This window comes from Ahaetulla prasina, chromosome 2 (assembly GCF_028640845.1).
Source record: "Ahaetulla prasina isolate Xishuangbanna chromosome 2, ASM2864084v1, whole genome shotgun sequence".
Lineage (NCBI taxonomy): Eukaryota > Metazoa > Chordata > Lepidosauria > Squamata > Colubridae > Ahaetulla > Ahaetulla prasina.
The window spans coordinates 13,312,044-13,334,060 of NC_080540.1; the positions used below are offsets into that span (position 1 = coordinate 13,312,044).

The 22,017-nt window shown below is 45.7% G+C and overlaps 2 protein-coding genes across 5 annotated transcripts in view; one reads left to right on the plus strand and one right to left on the minus strand.

The window, feature by feature from the left end:
* FKBPL (FKBP prolyl isomerase like) overlaps nucleotides 1-9,626 on the plus strand; it is a 39,162-nt gene extending 29,536 nt beyond the window's left edge. The window contains exons 1-3 of one of the 3 annotated variants that reach the window (XM_058171702.1): nucleotides 867-1,808; nucleotides 3,411-4,456; nucleotides 9,570-9,626. In XM_058171702.1, coding sequence (XP_058027685.1) covers nucleotides 3,459-4,412 — 954 coding nt within the window. In that variant the 5' untranslated portion in view covers nucleotides 867-1,808; nucleotides 3,411-3,458 and the 3' untranslated portion in view covers nucleotides 4,413-4,456; nucleotides 9,570-9,626. Of the gene's footprint in view, nucleotides 1-866; nucleotides 1,809-3,410; nucleotides 4,457-7,845; nucleotides 8,246-9,569 lie in introns of those variants that run through there. The other 2 variants (XM_058171700.1, XM_058171699.1) reach the window with 2 other exon arrangements.
* Nucleotides 8,369-22,017, minus strand: part of PRRT1 (proline rich transmembrane protein 1) — a 62,249-nt gene continuing 48,600 nt past the window's right edge. For both annotated transcript variants that reach the window (XM_058171716.1, XM_058171715.1), the window contains exons 3-4: nucleotides 18,206-18,382; nucleotides 8,369-11,039 (exon numbers count right to left, since the gene is read on the minus strand). In XM_058171716.1, the coding sequence (XP_058027699.1) occupies nucleotides 10,863-11,039; nucleotides 18,206-18,382 (354 nt within the window). In that variant the 3' untranslated portion in view covers nucleotides 8,369-10,862. The remainder of the gene's footprint in view (nucleotides 11,040-18,205; nucleotides 18,383-22,017) is intronic.

Genomic DNA, 22,017 nt, shown 5'->3' on the forward strand with positions numbered 1-22,017 from the left:
CACACCTGCTGTATATTTACAAATGTTCGGATGGATGGATGGATGGATGGATGAAAAGAACAGAACAGAACAGAACAGAATTCTTCATTGGCCAAGTGTGATTGGACACACAAGGAATTTGTCTTTGGTGTAAAATATATATATATATATATATATATATATATATATATATATATATATATATATATATATATATATAAAGAGAGAGAGAGAGAGAGAGAGAGAGAGATGGATGGATATGGGTTTAGCTTATAGAATCATCCGTTGTAATGTCCTTCCTGCCAATGACTACTTCAGTTTCAACTACAATAACACAAGAGCTAACAACAGTTTTAAACTTAATGTCAACCGCACCAGTTTAGATTGCAGAAAACACGATTTCTGTAACAGAATTATCTATGCTTGGAATGCATTACCTGAATTTGTGGTCTCTTCTCATAACCCCAAAAGTTTTATTAAAAATCTATCCACTGTTGACCTCACCAGATTTCTAAGAGGACTCTAAGGGGCGTGCATAAGAGCACAAACGTACCTACCGTTCCTGTCCTATTGTTTCTTCCCCTATATATATATATATGCTTATACTACCTTGTTTCTCCCCATATATATGTTTATATATTATATAATCTTTTGTGTTATGCTTGTTATGCTTGTGTATATTGTTATGACAAAATTAAATAAATAAATAAATAAATAAATAAAAATAAATATGATAAAGATAGAGACTGAGATATATACGATAGTAAGAATCCATTATTTATTCTTGGATGAAATAAAGATTGACTGTTCTTAAGACAATAATCAGGAAACTGAAATTCATATACTTTGTGGGTGTGATGTGAGTAGATGAAGGACTAGAAATATTGCTGCTCTTGTCAAGGCTGAGTAGAAAAAAAAAGGATAGAGGAAAAGAGATGGCTGAAATGTCCTTGAAAGAGTTACCGATTATCACTGAAGATGGGTTGAAATTGTGAAGAAGCTCCTTGTTCAGACCATAGATCACTCCCAACCAGTGGTGAAATTCAGATTTTTTTAGTACCGGTTCTGTGGGCATGGCTTGGTGGGCATGGCTTGGTGGGCATGGCAGGGGAAGGATACTGTAAAATCTCCATTCCCACCCCACTCTGGGGCCAGCCAGAGGTGGTATTTGCCGGTTCTCCGAACTATTCAAAATTTCCGCTACCGGTTCTCCAGAACCTGCTGGATTTCACCTCTGCTACCAACCCCTAACATCTTACATATCAACCAGCTACTTAAGTTTACTCTGTTATCTTCATCAGACCTTTTTCCTGGAAAAACAATGCCTCCGAATTTAAACAAATCACAAAATAATGGGCATCTCAAGGACTTTTTGAACTCTTCTGTCAAAGCCGTGCCGTCTTAAAATCCTTGCTAAACCTCAGTTGCTGAACCCCTTGGTCAGAAGCTCCCTAGTGAGCTTTCAAGATCAAGAGAAGACCATACATGATGGAGGAATCTTCAAACTCTTCAAAATGCGGGAGGAGAGGGAAGGATCAGAAAGGGCTTCCCTACTTTTCCAGGTTTTTCTTCCTTCCTGCCTGCCTGCCTCTAACCTGTCTTCTCTTGAGGGACAGTCTCAACATACAATAGTTGCTAGGACAGGTGGTTGCTGAGGAAATGACGTTTCAGGGAGAAAGAAGGGGGGAAGGTGGAAAGAAATTAGAGAACGTAAGGGAGCCAGAAGCTAAATTGCACACACACACCCCATGTCTCGCCACGGCGGTCTTCTCCATCCTGCGCTGAGAATGGGGACCGAGGAAGAAGCCTAAAAGAGAGGAGATGTGACGGTAAATCTTAGTGGTGGGTGGACGGTGGGATTTAGGGTTGGTCAGACTTTCACACACTCAGTACTATGGTGTAGGAGTGATCTATTGGAAAAGCACATGCAAGGCAAGTGGCTAGAGGATGAATGTGGACTGTCTTTTACTGGGTGTGTAAAATGTCTGTGTGTATGATGTAGAAAAGACAGAGAAGATAAGCTAAAATCTAGCTACTAAATACCAATATTATGAAGCCATTAGTGAATGTGATATTGTTGAAGGAGGATCATTTTTTTTGAGGGTGGGGAAGAGTTGGTTGCCGGGGAGAAAAACTGCAGCAAATGTTAACAGATCCCAGAGAGACAAATGCTTTAATAAAATGGAGAAGACAAGTAGGGAACCCGATAAAGACCATATTTCTTTATCCTTGCCAAGTTTTTCTTTTTCTTTTTATAATCTGTTCGGCGGCTTAATCATCTTTGTTTTTCTTCACAACAATTGTTATGATTTAAGCTGCTGTTATTCCTGTTTTACAGGCAAGGAGCAAATGACAAGAATTATTTTATAGTTTTGACATTACACAGTGAAACTTTACCTTAAGATGGGGATTGGGTGTGTGTGTGAAAAAGCAACTGGGTTTGCATCCATCCCTCTAGCCACCAAACTATTTGGTTTAATTACACATATTTAAAATGTGGTTTGTTTTGTTCTGGTATAATGTTGTGTAAATGTAACTTTGGCAATTCATAAACCATGTTTTCTGGCTTAGTATGTTTTACAAATCCAGTTGGTTTATTCCACAAACCATGGTTTAGTTAGTATGATACAAAGGACTGAGTCACAGAAGGGTTAAGGTTGTTGTAGGGTTGCAGGAAATACAATTTCTATCTGTCAACTTCCAGGGGTGGGCTGCTGGGGGTTTGCAGGGGGTTCAGGAGAACCTCTAGCTAAGATTCTGTGCAGTTTGGAGAACCCCCAAATCCCACTCCTGGCTGGCCCTGCCCACCTTGCCCTGCCCCTCTCAGGAGTCCCCATGTGGCCCGTTTTGAATGCAGGTAAGTACAGGGTGCGCACAGAGGCTCGATGAAAAACGGGCCTACCGGAAGTTCGGGAAGGCCAGAAATGGGCCCGTTTCTGGCCTCCAGAGGTCCTCCAGAGCCTGGGGAAACCATTTTCGCCCTCCCGGAGGCTCAAGGAAAGCCTCCAGAGCCCGGGGAGCAGAGGTGGGTTTCAGCAGATTCTGGCCAGTTCTAAAGCACCGGTAGTGGAAATTTTGAGTAGTTCGGAGAAATTCTGGAGTAAAAATTCTGACTGGCCCCACCCTCATCTATTCTCTGCCTCCTGAGTTCCGGCTGATCGGGAGGAAATGGGGATTTTACAGTATCCTTCCTGCCACTTCCACCAAGCCATGCGACGCCCACTAAGCCACACCCACAGAACCGGCAGTAAAAAAATTTGAAACTCACCACTGCCAGGGAGAGCAAAAATACCCACCCTTGGTGCAGGAGGTCAACTAGGCGACACCCACCATGGCCGCCCCTACCCAACAACTGGGCAGAGAACCCTTTGCTAAAATTTTTGAAGCCCACCCCTGCTTCCAACTCTTACTATTTTGTTATTTTCCCCAAGGTCTCCTTAGCAATTCAACGTTAGAACCTCAGGTTGCAGGAGAAAGGGATGGAAAGCTCCGAGAAAGCTTGTCTGAAGAGTCAGACTGCTGGAGAACGGGAAGCAGGTAAGAAGCCGGACCAGAGAACCCCCATCTGTGACAAAAATGTCCAAGGTGCTTCCCTTGGGGATGAAAAAAAGGATCCTGCAGTCAAGGTAAAAGAGAACCAACCGCTTCCCATCCAGTCCCAGCCAGGTGTGTGCTGGCCTTGCCCAGACGGCACCTTTGTCAAGCTGATCCTAACAGCCGGGACAGGTTTGGATAAACCGAAGGAAGGGTCCATCTGCCAAGTCTTCATCGAGGCCAGTCACGAAGGGCCCTTGAGCTACCCTTCCTCAAGGTGGGCCGAGGTGGAGCTGGGCGGGGGCGACGCCGAATGGGACGGTGTGGTGGATCGTGGTTTGGAAACCATGCTGGCGGGGGAGCGGGCTGAACTGAGGTTGTCCGAGGGCGGCACCATCACCGTCCAGTTGGCGAGCTTCACGGAGGCCAAAGACTCTTGGGAGATGAGCGCAAGCGAGAAGTGGGACTTGGTCCTCAGCAATAAAGACCGCGGCAGTGAGCTATACAGGGTGGGAGCCATTGCCGCAGCTGCCAGGCGCTACGCTAGGGCCTTACACTTGCTCGTGGTGGCTGCTCCACCCCCGGATTATGACCAGATCAAGGCGGAGCTTCACACCAACTTGGCTGCCTGTCAGCTACGGTTGCACCAGCCGGCCAACGCCGCTCAAAACTGCTCCAAGACCCTTGTGCTCCAACCAGCCAACCCCAAGGCCTTGTTTCGTCGCGGCTTGGCCTACGATGCAATGAATGACCTGGAGGGGGCGGCACAAGACCTCAAGGGGGTTTTGCGAGTAGAGCCAGGAAATCGAGCAGCTCGCCGGGAGTTAGAAAGGGTTACTGAGCGGATCCGGGCCCGGGATGCTAGACTGGCTCAAGCCATGCAGAAAATGTTTGCTTGAATAAAACCGTTTGACAGCGTCGGCGTTTGGGAGTTGTGATTCAGGTGAGCAACCAGAAAGAGGAGCTGGTGCTTGACACTATGAGCTGTGATGGTGCAGTGGTTGGAACGTAGTATTGCAGGCTAACTCCACTGACTGCCAGGAGTTCGATCCTGACCTGCTCAAGGTTGATTCAGCCTTCCATCCTTCTGAGGTCGGTAAAATAAGGACCCAGATTGTTGGAAATATGCTGACTCTTTAAAACCCTCAGAGAGGGCTGTGTAAAGCACTCCAAAGCGGTATATAAGTCTAAGTGGTATTGCTATAAAGTTTAATGGCTGGGCAGGATGGTACGTTGGTGTCTTTGCCCCAAATCGAACACCGTTTGCCTTTTATCACTCTGACTTTATTACCTATGAAAAGAAATAAGACTGAATACGGTTAGTCCTTGACTTACGACCACAACGGAGCCCAAGGTTTATGTTGTTAAGTGAAACATTTGTTAAGTGAGTTTTGCCCCACTTCATGACTTTTCTTGCCAAGTGAATCATTGCAATTGTTAGTAACAGGTTTGTTAAGTGAATCCGGCTTCCTTATTTCGGTCACAAAAGCTGATCACATGACCCCAGGGCAGTGCGGCCGTCATAAATATGAACCGGTTGCCGAGCATCTGAATTTCGATCAGGTGACCGTAGAGATGCCACAAAGGTCGTAAGTGTGAAAAACGGCCATAAGTCACTTTTTTTTAGTGGCCTTCTAACTTTGAACGGTCACTAAATGAAATAAGTCGAGGACCACCTGCATATCACAGAATGTCACACAGAGGCTTGCTGCGTAAGTATGAAATTGGCCCCTGGGGTTCCAGTTCCTCTAATTTTAAAATTAGCACGTTTTTTAACCCTAATGAGAAACAAGTGAGTTGCAATTAATGGAGGAAGAATGGAGTTATTTTCCTAACTACAGGCAACTGTCATGGCTCCCTCCATCCTCGCCCCCGCCCCTACTGCAGTGCAATGGCTCTGCTTTCAATGTGCACAAGAAAAGGAGCCATTAGAAGGCATACAAAAATCCGAAGGTGGGAAACATGTAGTTTTGTCTCTTCCCAGCCAGAAAGTAATCCTGATCGTGTGATTTCCCATTTAGCAACTTGTTTGCTTAGCAGCAGACTTGCCGGTCCCAATTAGGGTCATTAAGTCAGGACTACCTGTATTTAGGTGTTTAGGGGATGCGGTAGCTCAGTGGCTAAGACGCTGAGCATATCAATCAGAAGGTCAGCAGTTCAGTGGTTCGAATCCCTAGTGATGAGCTCCCGTTACTTGTCCCAGCTTCTGCCAACCTAGCAGTTCGAAAGCAGGTAAAAAATGCAAGTAGAAAAATAGGGATCGCCTTTGGTGAGAAGGTAACAGCATTCCGTGCGCCTTTGGCGTTTAGTCATGCCGGCCACATGACCACGAAGATGTCTTCAGATAGCACTCTGGCTCGTCAGCTTTGAAAAGGAGATGAGCACCGCCCCCTAGAGTCGGGAATGACTAGCACATATGTGCGAGGGGAACCTTTATTTTTACCTTATTTGTGTTTATACAAGGGAACTGAATTCTGGAATTGACAACATGAAGGTGGGGTTATCAGATGCATCCCTGAGATGATAAAGCCTCAGTATCTGAGAAGGAAGGCAGGCATTTCAAAAGGACTTTTTACCATGCAAAGGCAAGGAAGGAACACTGAATGAACTGCCTCACTACCAGTGGAGATACGTCAGGCAGGGTCTTGATTCCTCTAGAACAGGGGTGTCAAACTCAATTTCATTGAGGGAGCATCAGGGCTGTAGTTAACCTCGGGGTGGGGGGGAGCAGCTTGACACCACTCCCAAAACTGCTGACATGTTTCCACTTTGCATTGGGTAAGATAAAGATAAAGGTTCCCCTTGCACATATGTGCTAGTCGACATCTCTGTGGTCATGTGGCCAGCATGACTGAACGCCAAAGGTACACGGAACGCTGTTACGTTCCCACCAAAGGTGGTCCCTATTTTTCTACTTTCATTTTTTACATGCTTTCGAATTGCTAGGTTGGCAGAAGCTGGGACAAGTAATGGCAGCTCACCCTGTTATGCAGCAGCACTAGGGATTCAAAGCGCTGAATTGCTGACCTTTCAATTGAAAAGCACAGCGTCTTAGCCACTGAGCCACCATGCCCGAGTCCCACCCGCACACTTGGTAGACCCGGCCAAAGCCATGCTGATCCAATGTTTCCTCTTCACATTGGGTAGACTGGGCTGAAGTGAAGTGGCCCGGCACTGCCTTACATTTTCTAGGACAGCCCTGCAGGTTGGATCTGACCACATCGTGGGTCGGATGTGGCCTGCAGGCCTTGAGTTTGACACCCTTGCTCTAGAACCAATGAAAAATATTAATGAAAAATACAAAATATTCAGAGCTTCTGGATTTTTTTTAAAAAAATAGGCCTAATCTGCCAAGGCCTTCCTGTTCTGTCCCCTCCTGGCCTCAGCCTTGCGAGCTGGCTAAAGAGCCAGTAATTGAGTTCACAGCTGCTATCAGTCCTGGCAGGGAATCTGCAGCTGCCTGCCAAAGTCTCCCTTTTATCTTGGGGTTGCCAGGCAACCAGGAAGTCAGCAGTCCAGGCCGAATGTTCAGCTCAATTCTTCACGAGTCAAAGAGTTCAGCTCACTCCTCCACGAGTCAAATAGTTCAGCTCAATTTTTCCTCCTCACAGAGCAGAAGAACAGCCAGGGCTGCTTTTATACTCTGTGGGGTGTGGCTCCGTGACTCAGCACTTCCTAGGCCTGTCCCACCTGTGCTTCTGTTGTTCCCACCTCTCCTGCCTACGAAACCTAGGGTCCAGCCAGGCCTGATTGCCATCAGCCAGGTCTGGAGGCATGGCCTGGGGGGGAAGAGTCAGGGGACGGAGGCCTCGTTATCTCCTCCACCTGGCCTGCCTCTGGCTCCTGGAGCTGAGCCAGAGAAACCGGTGCTCCAGAGGTAAGTCCTGATGGCCCTTTCCAAGTCACTTTCTGGCAGGGGGCCCGGCTCGAGGGACGCAGACACAACACTTCCTCTGTTTTTATAAGACCATTGGAAGTTAAGTCAGGGAAGACCGATGACATTTCCCCTATTCCTTCTCTACACAACTCGTGCTCAAAGCTTTACGTACAGTACATTGTGACTCTGGGTTCACACTGCACAAGTACAAACAAGGAATTTTATGGGAGAGTTTGTTTAGAAGCCACAGTCCTCAAAGCATTAGCCTTTATTTTAATGCAGAGGCGTGGGTTTTTTTCCAGACAAATTTCTAACCGTTTTAGTAATGAAAATTAGCTAGAAAGCACATTGCTTTGATAAAAATCACAGGAAGGCTTAAATGTTTGATGGGGATTTGGGGACATCCCAGTTAGATAAATTGGACTAAAATTACTTTTTTTTTTTTTTAAGCAAAGTGGTCCATTAGAGCACAGTCTTCATGCCGTTTGAAGGAGAAGGAAAGAGATGCTAGTTTGAAAACCTGCATCTTGGAAACAAAAGTAGTAAACCATATGCCCATTTATACCATAGGCAGGATTTTGGGAGTGGTGCTTGCTTGCAAGGTGGGGAAGGAATATGAATATTGAAGAATCTTTTTTTTTTTTTAAATAACCTTGCAGGTGTGATTCTCAGCTGGAGATTCTGCTGTGGTGGAGCCAAGCCAAAATCTCCCACCCTTCTTGCTATTATTATTATAGATTTCTCCAGTTCTCTCCTTGCTCTTCTAGGGCTGTCACATGCCCAGCGATCGCTTTAAAATCCATACATATCCCTTTTTGCTGTTTCTAAGCAACCATCTCCTAAGAGACTGCAGAACTTTGGGGGTGGTAAGCCAATGGGGGTGGGTGGGTGAAGGAGGGGAGAAACGATTGACCCAGGGGCGAGAAAAAGGATATCGACCCTTCCGCTTGTAAATACCATTACATCAAATGCTGGGAATCAATCAAATGTCTTTATTAACAGAGATTCTGTAACCATGTCACTTGCAAACAGAGATAAGAGTATAGAGTCCAACATCCAAAGGGAGGGGGGTGGAGACGGGGAATGAATGGGAAGTTCGTATGACAACATGAGATTTGGCACAGACTGGAGATGACAGGAGGCCTTAAAAATACGAAATAATGTGAATTTTTTTCTGTATTGAAGCCTCCCCATGCCTGAATCCCCGAAACACACACCATGTTGAGTGCCCATTGAACCAGCCAGTCGATTTTGGCCAATGCAACTTAGAAATGATCTACTTTATTCATCAGAACGAGGCTTGGTGTCAAAGTCTTAATTGTCTCCTGTCCATTTGTTAAATTAAAGGAGCTGTTTCTGTAAATTGTTCTCCCCTGTTTATATCAAACTACGTGCACGTAATAAACCAGCACCTCAAAAGGAACACTATTGGTCTTTCTTCTGTGCTAATTTACTACCTGCAGGGTCATTCATAGAAAAAAGTATTCAAAAAATATCACTTATCGATAATCATTCACTTCCAGACGGAAATAAGGTAAAAGATTCTGCCACCATTTCGAGTGGCATCATATAGAACGTCTCCAAGAATCAATTTCATGTCCCAAAAGTGTCGGCATTCAGACCACTGTTTGATTACAGACCGTAAATGTGGGTTGCAATTTTGAGTATTTTTTCCCCCAAATCCTCCCTGAAAAATTAGTTGGTAGCAATAGCCGGAATAGCTCGCTCCTTCTCTTGGCTTGCTACAGGGAGTCCTCAAGTTATGACCGTAATGGACCCTACTCATCATGGCCATAAAGCAGATCAGTCACACGACCAACCCAATTTTTTTTGCAACCTGTAAGTTGAGGACCATCTGTATTAGGCTGTCCTGTGGATCACATTTTTTTTTTTTTGTAAAAGTAAGCCTGAGGTAGGTTAGGGTGATAAATGATCAGACAAGTTAAGCGTGGTACGCCAAATAAGAGTCTAAACTTGGTCTAAATCCGGTTGTCTAATGTGCTACCTTGGCACTACTTGCTGGTTAATATTTAAAAGTCAGGTAATAAAAAATATATTATTCCCACTTCTTTTGATCTGTAAGAGTGCGGTCCATCCTATTTTCTCGCCACCACATTCACTCTACTCTTTTATTTAGCATATAATGTTATAAAAGCATCTTCTCTGGATTTTCCTCTAGATTGGACATTACCTGGTCCTGGAATTGGACCCCTCCCCCATGGATGGACACTTGGATCTTTTGTTGCCGCTTTCCTCCTCCAGTTTCTTTTCATGTCCTCACCCCTTCTGTCTTCTCAATCGGCTAGATCTTGTGAAGTTTTCTGACACTATTGTGCTGGCTGCTAATGAAGTACTGATACTATCAAAGAATTGTTCTAGCAGTTCTTATTACGCCCCTTTAGCTATCTTTCCTCTTTCTTTCATGGTATGAAGTTTACTGTAATATGCCTTGCCTAATTGACTCTGGATATCAGCCAGTAGCAAAAGAGTTGGCTCTGCTAAGTAAAAGTCACCAAAAGGCAACAAAATTCTCTTAAGCCCTTCTGTTAACAAAATGATGAGGATAACATAAAAACGTGGATGGCAGGGCGTGGAGCCAGATGGGAAGAAATCAAACTTAAGTACAGAGTTAAAAAAAAACAAAAAAAAACTTTCACAGTCTTCTCCAAGGAAGAAATGTTAGAACGGTGGTGCGAAATGAAAGGTATCAAAAGAACGATGCTTAAGCCCTGCAAAATAGAACTTTAAAAAAAAAAAAAAAACCAGGCTGTGGATTATACCTTGCATGCTTACCGAATATAACATCGCCAAACAGCGTATGAAAATATATGCCTTCCTAATTACAGATGGTGATTTGTTTCACTTGGCTTGAAAGCAACGGGTCCTTTCACGCCTCAGGTAAAACGGGGAGACAGCCGATCAGGCTCTCCAAATACTGGGTGCCTCTAGCTATTGCAAAATTGGAGAAAGGGAAGCAGCCAATGGAAAGAATGGTGGGGGCAGAGCAACAGGGCTTTAACCAAGACTGCGCTGGCGCCCCGGTAATACAAGGGCAGCACTAGGCATGCAAACACAGCGGGAGGAAGATGGTTATTTCTTGGTCACAGAAGGCGGAGCCTACTCCTCAGGAAGGAAGGAAGCAAGCAACGTATTCTGGGAAAGGAACGGGCGGAGGGCAAGCAATTTTGCTAGGAGCCTTAGCTTATGGAGCACAGTCTGAATGGCGTCACCTGGAAGTCATTTTGCTGAGTCGGTACGGCTAGCAAGGCCAACAACAGCCAAGGACGATGGGAGAGGGCGGAGAGTGGGCGGAGAAGGGTTGCCAAGCATTCCGAGTGTCGTCGGCAAGGGCGAAGACAGGAGAAGGAGGGGAGGCGGTTGCCAAGGACCATCCCCTGGGGTTGGCTGTTGCCAGGGCAGTTGTGACCAGTTGTCAGGGTGCAGGAGTAGGCCGAAGAGAGGCGATTGGTCGCTAGGGGTCCCAGTCGTTGTCATGGTGCTGAGCGGCAATGATGATCACCACTGTAAGGATGGTGCACAGGACCATGGCGGCGATGCCCACCGCCAGGCTGATGAAGGAGAAGTTGCGGGCCTCCCGAGAGGCAATTTCAGCTGATACGATGTCGCCGCGGGCAACCGCAGTCCGCACCTGGCGGAGAGAACAAAGAGTGTGGGAACAGGAGGAGAACACAGGCGCAGCAGCTGCAAAGCACGTTGGGCACATGGCACAATATACACCTCCCTGTCCACTGTATCTTAACGCGCTCTTCAACAAATGAAAAAAGCTGAAGTGTAAGAGATGAAGAATCATTTATAGACTGCGGGGAGGGGAATATCCTGCCCTCTTCTATGCCTTCCTCTAAGTATGAGACTTCCCTCTTATACAGATTATTTTTTATCTATTTTATTGATTATTTTTATAAATAACTCAAGGCAGCGAACATACCTAATACTCCTTCCTCCTATTTTCTCCACAATAAAAAAAATCTGAGGTGGGTTGGGCTGAGAGAGGATGACGGGGCCCAAAGTCACTCAGTTGGCTTTCATGTCTAAAACAGAACTAGAACTCACAATCTCCCAGTTCTAGCCTGGGGCCTTAACCACTAGAGCAAACTGGTGTACTAATCTCACTCAATAACATGAATGAATCGTTTGCTCTGGAAATTCTTGCTACCATTTTAGTTTTCCTTGTGAGGGAAGAGGACAGGGTTCTGACCTAGGCTTCCTGCTACAGTAAAAAGCACACAATTAGTCCCAAAAAACCCTTTTTTATTTCATTTACAGCATGTGCTGAATCACCAAGAGTTTATAAATAGTCCAAGAGAAGTCTGCCACAGTCCTTCGGATAAGGCTGGTAAACACCCACCTTTATCTTCTTTGACACGCTGCCAATGACCTAATTGGCAATTATCTTGGCAAGGCCACACGGAAACACAGAGTCAAAAACGGGAGCTTCAAAGTACAAACCGACACCATCCACAATGTTGCTTCCTGCAAAGGCCCACGTGCCTTTGCTCTTCCTTTATGTCTTATGGGAGGGGCCAATCATCTCCACGCCTTACTCCCAAGTCGTCCCTTTTGTTTTAACTGTTCTTGCCTTCTGGCAGCTCCGCGCATGGGCACACTAGGAACAGACTCCCCCTGTTCCTCTGCCTTTCTGGTCCGACTCTGGAGGCTCTCGAGTCCGCACATAACTCCCAGATGGCCCTGGCTCCCTCTCTGCCTCCGATGCAGAGCCCTCATCTGGGCCTTCCCCAGACTCCAGAACTGGCCCATGTTCCTCCCCAGCCTCCGCACTGTCTGACTCTGCTGCCAGCTCTGCAGGCTGCTGGCGGACCACAATAGGCAGTTTCCTGACTGTTTATCTACTAGATATAGGTTTCTCTTTTCTTCACTTTAGCAATATACAGGTAGTCCTCAACTTATGACCACAATTGAGCCCAAAATTTATATTGCTAAGTGAGACAGCCGTTGAGTGAATTTTAGTAACATAGTATACAGTTCTTAAGTGGATCTGGCTTTCCTGTTGATTTTGCTTGTCAGAAGGTCGCCAAAGGGAATCAGGTGACCCTGGCACCCTGCAACCGTCATAAATATGAGTGTTGCCAAGCATCCACATTTTGATCACATGATGCTGCAATGGTTGTAACTGTGAAAAATGGTCTGCCCTATGCACGGTCACTCATGCTCTCGTTACCTCTCGCCTGGACTACTGCAATGCTCTCTACATGGGGCTCCCCTTGAAGAGCACCCGGAGACTTCAGCTAGTCCAGAATGCGGCTGTGCGGGTTATTGAGGGAGCGGTTCGGAGCTCCCACGTAACACCTATCCTGCGCAGACTGCACTGGCTACCTGTTGTTTTCCGGGCGCGCTTCAAGGTATTGGTTACCACCTTTAAAGCGCTCCATGGCTTAGGACCGGGCTATCTACGGGACCGTCTACTGCCGGCCTCTATCTCCCAGCGTCCGGTGCGCTCCCACAGAGAGGGATTCCTCAGGGTGCCGTCAGCCAAACAGTGTCGACTGGCGGCCCCCAGGGGGAGGGCCTTCTCTGTGGCGGCTCCTACCCTGTGGAACGAGCTTCCCCTCGGGCTCCGACAACTACCTGACCTTAGGACCTTTCGCCGCAAACTTAAAACCTATTTATTTCATATGGCTGGACTAGCTTGATTTTTACTTTTAAATTTTAATTTAATTGAATTTGATGGGTTTTTAAAGTTTTGTAATTTTATGGGGGTGTATGTTATTTTAATATTTGGGCAAATTTAAATCAGTTTCTTAAGGGATGTTTTAACTATTGTGTATATCTGTATTTTATCTGCCTGTTCACCGCCCTGAGTCCTTCGGGAGAAGGGCGGTATACAAATTAAAATATTCATTCATATTCATTCACTTTTCAGTGATTTCACTTTTTTCAGTGATGTTGTAACTCTGAACAGTCACTAAATGAACTGTTGTAAGTCGAGGACTACCTGCACATAACCCTCCCTCCTATTTTTTTTTCCTACCGCAAACTTGTAAAGCAGTCTTTCTCAGCCATGGTGACTTAAAAGCTGTGTGACTTTTTAACTCCCAGAATTCCCCAGCTGGCATGATGGCTTGGGGGATTCTGGGAATTGAAGTCCACACATCTTCATGCTGACAAGATTGAGAAGTACCACTGTAAAATAGGTTAAGATGAAAGAGAAGGACCAGAACTTGGGTTTCCCTATTCTAGCACCAACACCTTGATTAGTGGGGATGAGGAGGGACTGGCCCAAAACCCCTCAGCAAAGTACGATGGCTTTCCTCATTTCTAATCTAGCACCTTCATCGTTTTTCAGCTCCAGGTCTGGGAAAAAGAAACTAACTAAAAATCCCCAGTAACATCCAAGATGAACTAGAAACGGTGTCTTCCTAATCTTAGGCCTTTACCACTTCCTCACACAGTTGTATGAAAGTGTCCAGTTGTCATATGGGCAGCCCTGAACTGTTGTGATCCGCCAGCAGCCTGTGCAGCTGGCAACGGAGTCGGACAGTGATGAGGCTGAGGAAGAGCATGGGCCAGTCCTGGAGGCTGGGGAAGGCCCAGATGAGGGCTCTGGGTCGGAGGCTGAGGGGAGGGCCAGGGCCATCGGGGAGTAAGGTGCGGATTCCAGAGCCTCCAGAGGCTGACAGTAGTGAGGCAGAGGAACAGGAGGAGCCTGTTCCTAATGCACGCATGAAAAGAGCTACCAGAAGGCAAGAGCAGCTCAAGCAAATAGGACGACTTGGGAGTAGGGCCAAGAGATGATTGGCCCCTCCCATAAGGCTTAAAAAACAACGGAATTTGTGCTCTTTGCTGGAAAACAACGTTGATAGCTTCGTCTTGTTGAATTTAGTTTGTATCAGTGTCTTCTGAACTTTTGCCAAGAAAGGCCTTTGGCAGTTTGCCTAATTGGACTAAGGTTTGCAATAAGACTGAGGAATTTGTGTTGGGAGGAATTTGCTTTAATTTAGTTGAACTACACTGAGAATGAAATAATACTCAACTGTTCGAATAAAGTTTGCTTTTATGCTGACTGAGTTTCCTACTACCTACTTGGGCCTGGGTCACAACATGAACTTTCTCCTAAGGCCTCCATTCTATGCCTTTGTTATAAGAATCAAAGTTTGTGGTGTTCAATTGACGAGTAGCTATACGTAGTCCTCGACTTACAACAACTCATTTAGTGACCGTTAGAAGTTACAATGGCACTGAAAAAAGGGACTTATGACCGTTTTGCTGCACTTACAACCTTTGCAGCATCCCCATGGTCATGTGATCACAACTCAGACGCTTGGCAACCGGTTCGGGACATGTGGTCGATCCGCTTTTGCAACGTTCTGACAATCAAATTCAATGGGGAAGCCAGATTCACTTAACAACCGTTGTTGGGGGCAATAGGGTGACTCTGTAAATCACTTAGAGAGGGCTTTAAAGCAGGGGTCTCCAACTTTGGTCCCTTTAAGACTTGTGAACTTCAATTCCCAGAGTCCCTCAGCCAGCAAAGCTGGCTGAGGAACTCTGGGAGTTGAAGTCCACAAGTCTTAAAAGGACCAAGGTTGGAGACCCCTGCTTTAAAGCACGGTAAAGCGGTATATCAATCTAAGTGCTATTGCTCTTACTTAGTTAACCGCTGCAGTGATTCACTTAACAACAACTGGCAAGGAAGGTCGCAAAACGAGGCAAAATTCATGTACCAACTTTTGTCTCACTTAACAAGAGAAATTTTGGGCTCAACTGTAGTCATAAGTCAAGGACTACCTGTATTAAGGACTGCATGTTTAAGGGGGCAACCTAAGCCAGTCTTTCATTTGCTGATGCCCTTTGAAATCATTTTTCTGATACTCAAATGTATTTTTTTTTTTAGTATTACCATCTTTTCACATGGCTTCTCCATGTCCTCTGAGCAGTGGTGGGATTCAAGTAATTTAACAACCGGTTCTCTGCCCCAATGATTTCTTCCAACAACCAGTTCACCAAACTGCTCAGAAAGTTAACAACCGGTTCTCCCGAAGTGGTGCGAACTGGCTGAATCCCACCACTGCCTCTGAGTAAGTGTTCCTGGCGGCTGTCAAGCACACTTCGACATGTTACTTATCCTTTGGGCAGACAAAGAAAGAGGTGAATGCAACACTTCAGATGGAGGCAGGCAGATTATGGCCTTCTACTGTGACAAAATGGTTGCCTGGCTCCTCAAAGCCCTGGATTATTTTCAGAACGAAGCCGCTTGGCTCTACAAAATGTGTACAGTACTGTACATGTGTGGGAGGTGAGGATTGCCAGCCAGACGTGAACAGGGAGTCCGCACGGCATATGTTCAGTCCATTTCCTTTTCTGTGCTGTAGATTCTTTCCATCTCATGACGTTTCTAGGCCTGGAGAGGGGGCTCCCTATTCCGCAAGGATTTCCTCAATGGCTTTGCTACTTTATAGGTGCTTGGCAACAAAGATGCTTGGATTCCAGTGCAGCTGCAATACAGTATTATTTAGGTTGTAGTCCTGCTCACTACACCATCATCACAGGCAGCTACGGAACCAAAGCCCCAGTCCAGATCACTGTTTCTCAACCTTAGCCACATTATGATGCGTGGACTTCAACTCCCAAAATTCCCAAGTCAGTATGCGGGCTGAGGAATTCTGGGAGTTGGAGTCCATGCATCATAATGTGGCTAAAGTTAAAAAAACAGTGGTCCAGATGTTTGCAATGTAGAACATCCTGTAAAGCAGTAGTGAGAAACCTGATTAGGGTCATAGCTGGTTTCCATCCCTCTTTTTTTGGGTCACCTAGAACCGTGATGGCGAACCTATGGCAAGCGTGCCACAGGTGGCACACGGAGTCCTCTCTGTGGGCATGCAAGCCGTCACCCAGCTCAGCTCCACCCTGCATGTGCCTCCCGCTGGCCAACTGATTTTCGGGTCTCCGCCGTGCATGCGCGGGGGTGTTGAGGGAGCATGGGGGGTATGGCGTGCCCCCCACCATGGCCCATTTTGGGCCTCCCTGCAGCTTCCTGAAATAAAAAATGGGCTGCGGGGGGTTGCGGGCGGGGAGAACGTGGGGGTCATGTGCACATGCGTGGGGGGCAGTGGGGAGGTTCACGCATGCATTGCACGCATTGCATTATGGGTGCAGGCATATACGCCCTGTCATGCGCGCACGTGCACCCTTTGGCACGCAACGACAAAAAGGTTAGCCATCACTGACCTAGAACCTTCAAGATTGGGCCACCAAAACAAACCACAAAATCAAGTGCTTTAAGTTGATCCCATAAACAACTTATGGGATCGACTTAAAAGTACTGGTGTCCTCTCCACTGATGACGTAAAAGAGTACAAGTGCCCTCCGCTCGCACGAATGGAGCTTCGTGTGTGAGCACAAGTGCCCGCCGCTCGTGAAAGAGGAGCTTTGCATGCACTTCACCACCGTTCTCACGAGTGGAGCTTCGCATGTATGTGCACTTGCCCATTGTTCACACGTCCTGGTTTGAAACAGGCTGCAGCCCGGTAGTGGGCCATGGCCCAGGGGTTGGGGACCCCTGATTTATAGTATAGATAGTCTCCATCCTTAGCAACTTTAAGATTGTGGACTTCAACTCCCAGAATTCCTCAGCCAGCAAAGCTTCTGATTCTGGAAGTTGAAGTCCACAAGTTTTAAAGTTGCCAAGGTTGGAGACCTGGTATAGATGGAAAAATTCTGGTTCTTCAATTTCGACCTTAGCTTCAATACTTATCCAATAAGACCAACTATCAAAAACAAAAAAGATACAGCTTCCAGAATCCCTATTACACTCCCTCTGATGTCCTAGACCAGGGGTCACCAACCTTTTGGATCTCAGGGACCACTAAATTTATAATTTTAAATCCCGTGGACCACTAATATGATTTGCCTAATGACCGGCTAGGTGGGCGTGGCAAGGTGGTCATGTGACTGGGTGAGCGTGGCCAACTCAATGTCACTCACATCAAGGGGCAACTTGCCAGCCTCTACTCGCTACTCCTCGCCTGCCCGCCCGCCCGCCCGGGCTCCTTAGGGCCCCAACAAGAAACAGTTGTTGGAGCTAAGCAGCCAGCATGAGAAAGAGTTGGCAAAACAGCTCAGTTCAAATTGGATTGAGCGAGAAGGAGGCTCAGCAGAAGCACCTCACTGAGGACTAGGAGCATAGGCTTTCCAAGCAGAGGGAAGATCTGCAGGAGTGCAAGGACAGGTACCGGCACCTGGCAGCTCAGTGGGCTGAGATGGTCAGGCAGTTCCAGCCCATGATGAAAATCCCACTGGAACAAGGCCCTCCAGCCTTCTCCCAAAGCCCTTCAGCTGAAGCAGACCCCAAGTCAGAATTTTTGCCCCTCTCTGACCCACACAAAAAGATCCCGAAGGGGGAGACTCTCTGCAGCAACACAAATGTTCATTGCACATATCCGTCCCAGGGGGCGTAGTTTGAGGACCCCTGATTTAGTGCAATATAAAAAATGCAAATAATTTTTCTGGGGACCACCAAAATTTTCTCAGGGACCACCGGTGGTCCACGGACCACCAGTTGGTGACCGCTGTCCTAGACCATGGGTGTCAAACTCGCGTCATCACAGCAGCATCACGTGACATATTGTGACTTTTCCCCCCTTCACTAAACCGGACAGTGGCGGGGCCAACATGTGACACATCCGAGCTGCGGGCTGCAAATTCGACACCCGTGTCCTATAGACAGTGCACTTCCTGAAAAGCAAACAGCCTTGAATGTCCATCCTGATGAATAAGTACAGCTGTTGCACTTGGAAACTCCTGTACCCTGCCTCCTGGATTGAGGCATACGCCACTCACCTGCACAGCCTTGATGATAGCAATGATGCCTGTCGGCCAGAAGCAGCAGATGGTGGTAAGGACAGCGATGGGAAGGTAATCGTGCGGTGGGCGTCGGGGTTCCAAGATGGCGATGCCCGGTGTCATCTGTGTTGGGGAGAGAGCTGGTGGTGGAGGTGGGTTGCCCTGAGGGTAGGGCTGGAAACAACAGTTGAAAAGCTGAAGAAACCATTCATTCATTCAAACTTAATACCAAAGAAAACAACTTTTAGCACTATCAAGTAGAATTAGAATAGAATAGAATTTTTTTTTATTGGCCAAGTGTGATTGGGCACACAAGGAATTTGTCTTACTTAATGGAATGTACCACTTGAAGCTGCAGGTGGAGTGCTGCAATCTTGAGTGTTTGCGCACACAGCCAAAATGGCTCAGTGGTAGATTCTGGAGGTAACAGATTGCAGCTTCCAATTCTGGTATCTCTTAAGGTGGGGAAAGATATTAGAAAACAAATGCTATAAAACGGGGGTCTCCAACCTTGGCAATTTTAAGCCTGGCGGACTTCAACTCCCAGAGTTCTGGGCGTTGAACTCCGCCAGGCTTAAAATTGCCAAGGTTGGAGACCCCTGCTATAAAATATATCGGCTCAACTCTTTCAATCTTGGCCTCTGAATTACATAGCAAAATGGGAAGTTCATAGCTAGGACTGTAAGGGAGAAATTGGAAGGAAGACCATGGTGAAGAAAGAAAAATTCCAAAGGAATAAAGAGAAGAAGGATAAACTCCTAGAGTTTTTACAAACAATGGATGAAACAAAAAAAAAGGAACAACGGATGGGAATGAATCAAGGAGAGAAGCAACTAGAACTAAGGAGAAATTTCCTGACAGCCAGAACAATTAATCAGTGGAACAACTTGCCTCCAGAAGTTGTAAATGCTCCAACACTGAAAGTTTTTAAGAAGATGTTGGATAACCATTTGTCTGAAGTGGTGTAGGGTTTCCTGCCTTCCAACTCTGTTATTCTATTCTATTCTATTCTATTCTATTCTATTCTATTCTATTCTATTCTATTCTATTCTATTCTATTCTATTCTATTCTATTCTATTTTATTCTAGGATAGCAGAAAAAGAAGTCAAGTGGTACTTTGCTACTAAAGGGGAAGACGCTTCCTCGCCTTCTAAAATTCTGGTCAATGAAAGGCAAGCAATGAGTGGCATTTTAAGTATTAGTAGTACAGATCATTCCATCAACTTTCCAGTGCAATCCAGCTGCCTGCATTTACCCTCTGGCTGTCTGGCAAGGCCTCCATGGCTCCCCCACCCCTCCCTCCGCCCATTTCTGACTGCGGGTCTGATAAAGAAGGCAAATTAGCTGTTCTTTTAAGGAAGCTTGTTTGCCCTGCGTACAAAAAAGACAAAAACACCACCTCCAAAGAGCACATAATTAATACCTGTCAAGAGCGTTACAGAGGCCCTAGCCGCATCAAGGAGATTAACATGGTTTCATTCTTATTAGAGTAGATGGATACTCAGATGCCCTTCTCCTAAACTGCACCAAGAGGAGAGGATGAAAAACTGGATTGGGTGCTCCTAAACAAACCCCAGCCTACACACTGCCTATGTCCACACGTTGTTTTAGCTGCAGGTCTTTCTTTTTTTCTTTTTAACAAAAATAGATGGATTCGCATCTTGCACACAGGCTGTTTGACTTAGCAGGATGTCTGCATCCAGCCGCAGGGGTTTCTAAACGAAACGTTAGCTTAGAGTTTAATGTTGTGCATCAAACAAGTCACTTTTAATTATAGCACAAGGAAGACGGTTGAAAGAAACAATGGCTTGGCATAAAAGGACAAATTATAGTTCCTTTAAGCTAAAGTTAGTAAGAGGGTCAGGCGATTTCTCTAAAACACCGTTGCTGTATTTTAGAGGAAGTTTGTCCTTTGCTAATCGAACTGCTGCAAAATATAAAAATCATATTGCCTAGGGTTGTTATATGCCCCAAAATGGAAAGAAGACAAAGTGGAAACTAATCAAGGAGAGGACCAACTTAGAATTAAGGAGAAAATTCCTGACAGTGAGAACAATTAATCAGTGGAACGACTTGCCTCCAGAAGTTGTGAATGCTCCAACACTGGATGTTTTTGAGAAGAGATTGGACAACCATTTGTCTGAAATGGTAGATGTTTTCCTGCTTGAGCAGGGGGTTGGACTAGAAGACCTCCAAGGTCCCTTCCAACTCTGTTTATTCTGTATTCCCAGTGGAAGAATGGATTTTGAAACTAACGAAGCTAGCCAAGATAGCAAAACTGCCTGCTTGGCTTAGAGACAATAATTAAACTAAATTTCTTGAGAATGGTTTGATTTCTTAGACCAGGGGTCTCCAACCTTGGCAACTTTAAGCCTGGGGGACTTCAACTCCCAGAATTCCCCAGCCAACAAAGAAAGAGAGTTGAAGAGAGTTGAACAAAGAAAGAGTCAAAAGAGTTGAAGTCCACAAGTCTTAGAATTGCCAAGTTTGGAGATCCCTGTCTTAGACGATAAGGACAAAAATCAACTTTTGACTTTGGTATGTGAAGATTAGTTTGGATTGGATTAGAGAAATTTTATAGCTTTTTAAAACATAAGTTATTTGTCTTTAATGATTTAATACCAGATTAAAGTTAAGATAAGAATGTTTTAGGAATACTGGCATTTTAGACTTGTGATTGTTAGGATTTTAAGTTTTTTAGCTATTTAAATTTAGAGAGAGGTTGCTCTCCTGTTATTTTCTTTGGCATAAAAGAACTTCGTAGGTCATCCTTCTTATAAATGTGTTTGTTGCATTTTTTTCCCCCTGTCACTTTTAATTTGTATGGTTATTCCCTTTCCTTTTTCCCTGTCCTTCATAATAAAGAGTGCACAATCACTGGAGTGATACCTCAAAAAATCATGGTTCTTGTTACTTCTGCATTACCTTGTATCTGCAGGATAAAGAGGCAATCCTCGACTTGCAACGATTCATTTAACGACTGTACAAAGGCATTAAAAAGGCTCACTTACAACCGGTCCCCACATTTACGACCACTGCAGCATCTCCAGGGTCACATAATCAAAATTCAGGGACTTGGCAACTGGCACGTACAGGTAGTCCTCCACGTACGACAGTTTGCTTAATGACCGTTTGAAATTATAACAGCTCTGAAAAAAAGAGACTTAAGACCATTTTTCACCCTTACAACTATTGCAGCATCCTCATTCACACACTTGGCAATTGATTCACACTTACGATGACTGCATGTCCCAGGGGGGCGGGGGTGTCACCTAATCCCCTTTTGCAACCTTCGGACAAGCAAAAGTCGCTGGGGAAGCCAGGTTCACTCAACAACCGTGTCACTAAGTTAAGAATTGCAGTGATTTACTTAACAACTGTGGCAGGAAACATCGTAAAATGGGGCAAGACTCACCTAACAAATGTCTCGCTTAGCAACAGAAGTTTGGGGCTCCATTGTGGTCATAAGTCGAGGACTACCTGTAGTTACAACAACTGCAGTGTCCTTGGGTCATGTGATTGCCATTTGTGACCTTTTTTACTTTTATATATAACAACAGAGTTGGAAGGGACCTTGGAGGCCTTCTAGTCCAACCCCCTGCCCAGGCAGGAAACCCTACACCATCTCACTCAGATGGTTATCCAATATTTTCTTAACAATTTCCAGTGTTGGAGCATTCACAACTTCTGCAGGCAAGTTGTTCCACTTATTAATTGTTCTAACTGTCAGGAAATTTCTCCTTAGTTCTAAGTTGCTTCTCTCTTTGATCAGTTTCCACCCATTGCTTCTTGTTCTACCCTCAGGTGC